Source organism: Cataglyphis hispanica, unplaced genomic scaffold, assembly GCF_021464435.1.
Source record: "Cataglyphis hispanica isolate Lineage 1 unplaced genomic scaffold, ULB_Chis1_1.0 scaffold106_size4018, whole genome shotgun sequence".
Lineage (NCBI taxonomy): Eukaryota > Metazoa > Arthropoda > Insecta > Hymenoptera > Formicidae > Cataglyphis > Cataglyphis hispanica.
Window position 1 is genome coordinate 1,410 of NW_026098877.1, and position 2,609 is coordinate 4,018.

The window sequence follows — 2,609 nt, forward strand, 5'->3', positions numbered from 1 at the left end:
TGTCGATCTCATGGACTCCCGATCCCGCCGAGAATGGGAGAGTGCGATAGGTGACACGACGGATCCGCCATCGTACGCGGAGTTAATTCAGTTCCTCGACCGACGGCTGCACACGGTCGAGTCGTTGCAACCGCCCAAGCCGGAACCGAGTGCCGCAAAACCGGGCGCGACTTCCGGACGTTTTTCGCGAGTGCATCATGTGCGGAAACCGGAAAGCAATCGCGGCCGATGCTCCTTGTATCACCAAGAACATTAGATAATGTTTTGTGACGCGTTCAAGGCCAAGACGGCATCGGAGCGACAGCAGCACGTAGAGAGACATCAGTTGTGCTTCAATTGTCTCGAGAAGCACAAGTGAGTGACTGCTCGTCAAAGAAGACGTGCTCGATGTGCGATGCGCGTCATTACTCGACGCTTCACGATGCGTGCAAGTTCACCGAAGTCGCCAAATCATCGCTTTCCGCGAACCGACTTGTGAAAGCCGTATCGGCAGTGCTTCTCGCGATGGCGCGTGTCCGCGTGGCCGACAAGTTTGGCGTTCTTCACACCGCTCGAGCCCTCATCGACCAGGGATCCGAAGTATCGATCATCGCCGAGTCATTGGTCCAGCGACTGCAATTGGCCCGGACTCCTGCCTCGACATCCATTGTCGGCATTGGCGGTCAACCTACGGGCGCACGGGGCCGAGTCGAGCTCGCGCTCACGCCGCTGCGCGAAGGTCCGCCGCTGCAGGTCTCGGCGCTCATCCTCAGATAGCTGACGCTCTACAATGGTAGCATCCGAGTGAGTCGCAAGACGTGGCCGCACATCGACGACATCGAACTTGCCGACCCGGACTCTTCGCAGCCGACCCGGTAGAACTTCTTCTCGGTGCGGATGTGTGCGCAGTTATCTTGCAACCCGGTCTTCGACGTGGAGGATGTCAGCAACCTGTGGCCCAGAGGACAACGCTGGGTTGGATTTTCGTCGGGTTCCGTCGGCATTTCAGCCACAACCCGGTTCGCCCAGACTCACCACTGTTGCAGACGACGACCTTCACGGCTTGGTGCAGGAATTCTGGCGACAGGAGGAGGTCGTGGCCAAGACTGTTCCACCCACCACGGACGAGCAAGAAGCTGAGGATCACTTCGTCCGAACACATTCGCGAGACGCCAGCGGCCGCTTTGTCTGCGTCTGCCTTTCAGGCTGCCGCTCCCAGACCTTGCGGGAACCAAGCGCACCGCAGCCCGCTTGCTCGGGCATATGGAGCGCAGGTTCGCCCGAGACGATCAGCTGGAAGCAGCTGTATACCGACTTCATGCGAGGTATGAAGTCCTGGAGCATATCCCCTGCCCAGCCTGCCGGCGCTGCAGGACTGGCCGACTGCTACCTGCCTCATCACGGCGTGATGCGCAAGGGAAGCTCGGCCAAGATTCGAATCGTTTTTAATGGCTCGTCTACGGTTCTTTCAGGAGCCAGCCTCAACAGGCATCTCAAGGTGGACCCCAATCTGTTGCCCGCCTTGGAAGACGTTTTGCTGCGGTGGCGAGCCCATCGCTTCGTGCTGGCGAGTGACATCGAGAAGATGTATCGCCAGATTCTCGTCGCCCCGGAGGATCGACATCTTCAGAGAATTCTGTGGTGCTACGAGGACCAGACTGCTCCGCAGACCTTCGAGCTCAACACCGTGACGTACGGAATGACCTGCGCTCCGTTCCTGGCGGTGCGCTCTCTGCGACAACTCGCCGACGACGAGGAGGCCCACTTCCCCCATGGATCAGCGGTGCTGCGCCGGGATGTCTACGTGGACGACATTCTCACGGGCGCACCCTCCATCGAGGAAGCCATGGATCTCCAGCGGCAGCTAACGGAGCGGTGCACGGCGGGCGGGTTTCCGCTGAGGAAGTGGTCGGCCAACGACCCCCGCCTATTAGCGCGCATTGCGCGACCGGAGCACCGGACACAACGCGACCGGCTGTCGTGGACGCCGCAGGAGAATCACGCTACTCTCGGCCTCCACTGGCACCCGAGCGGGGACTGCTTTTCCTTCTCCACTCGGTTCATCAAGGTGTCAACTTACACGAAGCGGTCCGTCCTCTCGCTGACGGCCCGCCTCTTCGACCCACTGGGCTGGCTGGCTCCGACCGTCATACGGGCAAAGATCCAGTTTCAGTCCACGCGGCTGCAAGGCTTGGACTGGGACACTCCATTGGACGAGGCCAACGCGCAACAATGGAGCAGGTTCCAAGCTGACCTCCCTCGTCTGGAGGAAATTCGCGTCCAGCGACGCGTGCCCATCAGCGAAGCAGACGCCCGAGTCGAGCTGCATGGCTTCGCGGACGCATCCGAGCGGGCCTACGTCGCCGTTGTCTACGCGAGGACGGAAATCCGCCAAGGAGAAATCAAAGTTGCTCTTGTTTCAGCAAAGACCAGGGTAGCGCCGTTGAGAACGATGTCACTACCTCGCTTGGAGCTCTGCGCGGCCTCGTTGCTTGCCAGGCTAGTGGCGCACCTCCACCAGGCTCTCGGTACAGGAGACGCGCCCATCCATCTGTGGTCCGACTCGACTGTCGCATTAGGCTGGATCCGCGGCCACCCCTCACGCTGGAAGGTGTACGTCGCGAACCGCG

General features: G+C 60.6%; 1 protein-coding gene across 1 annotated transcript; it reads left to right on the plus strand.

The window, feature by feature from the left end:
- Positions 1-919: 919 nt before the first annotated feature.
- LOC126858631 (uncharacterized) lies at positions 920-2,592 on the plus strand (the record flags this gene model as incomplete). The annotated part of the gene is made up of 1 exon (XM_050609112.1): positions 920-2,592. A coding segment is annotated over exon 1 (1,673 nt), but the record flags the coding sequence as incomplete, so codon positions are not given.
- Positions 2,593-2,609: the final 17 nt, after the last annotated feature.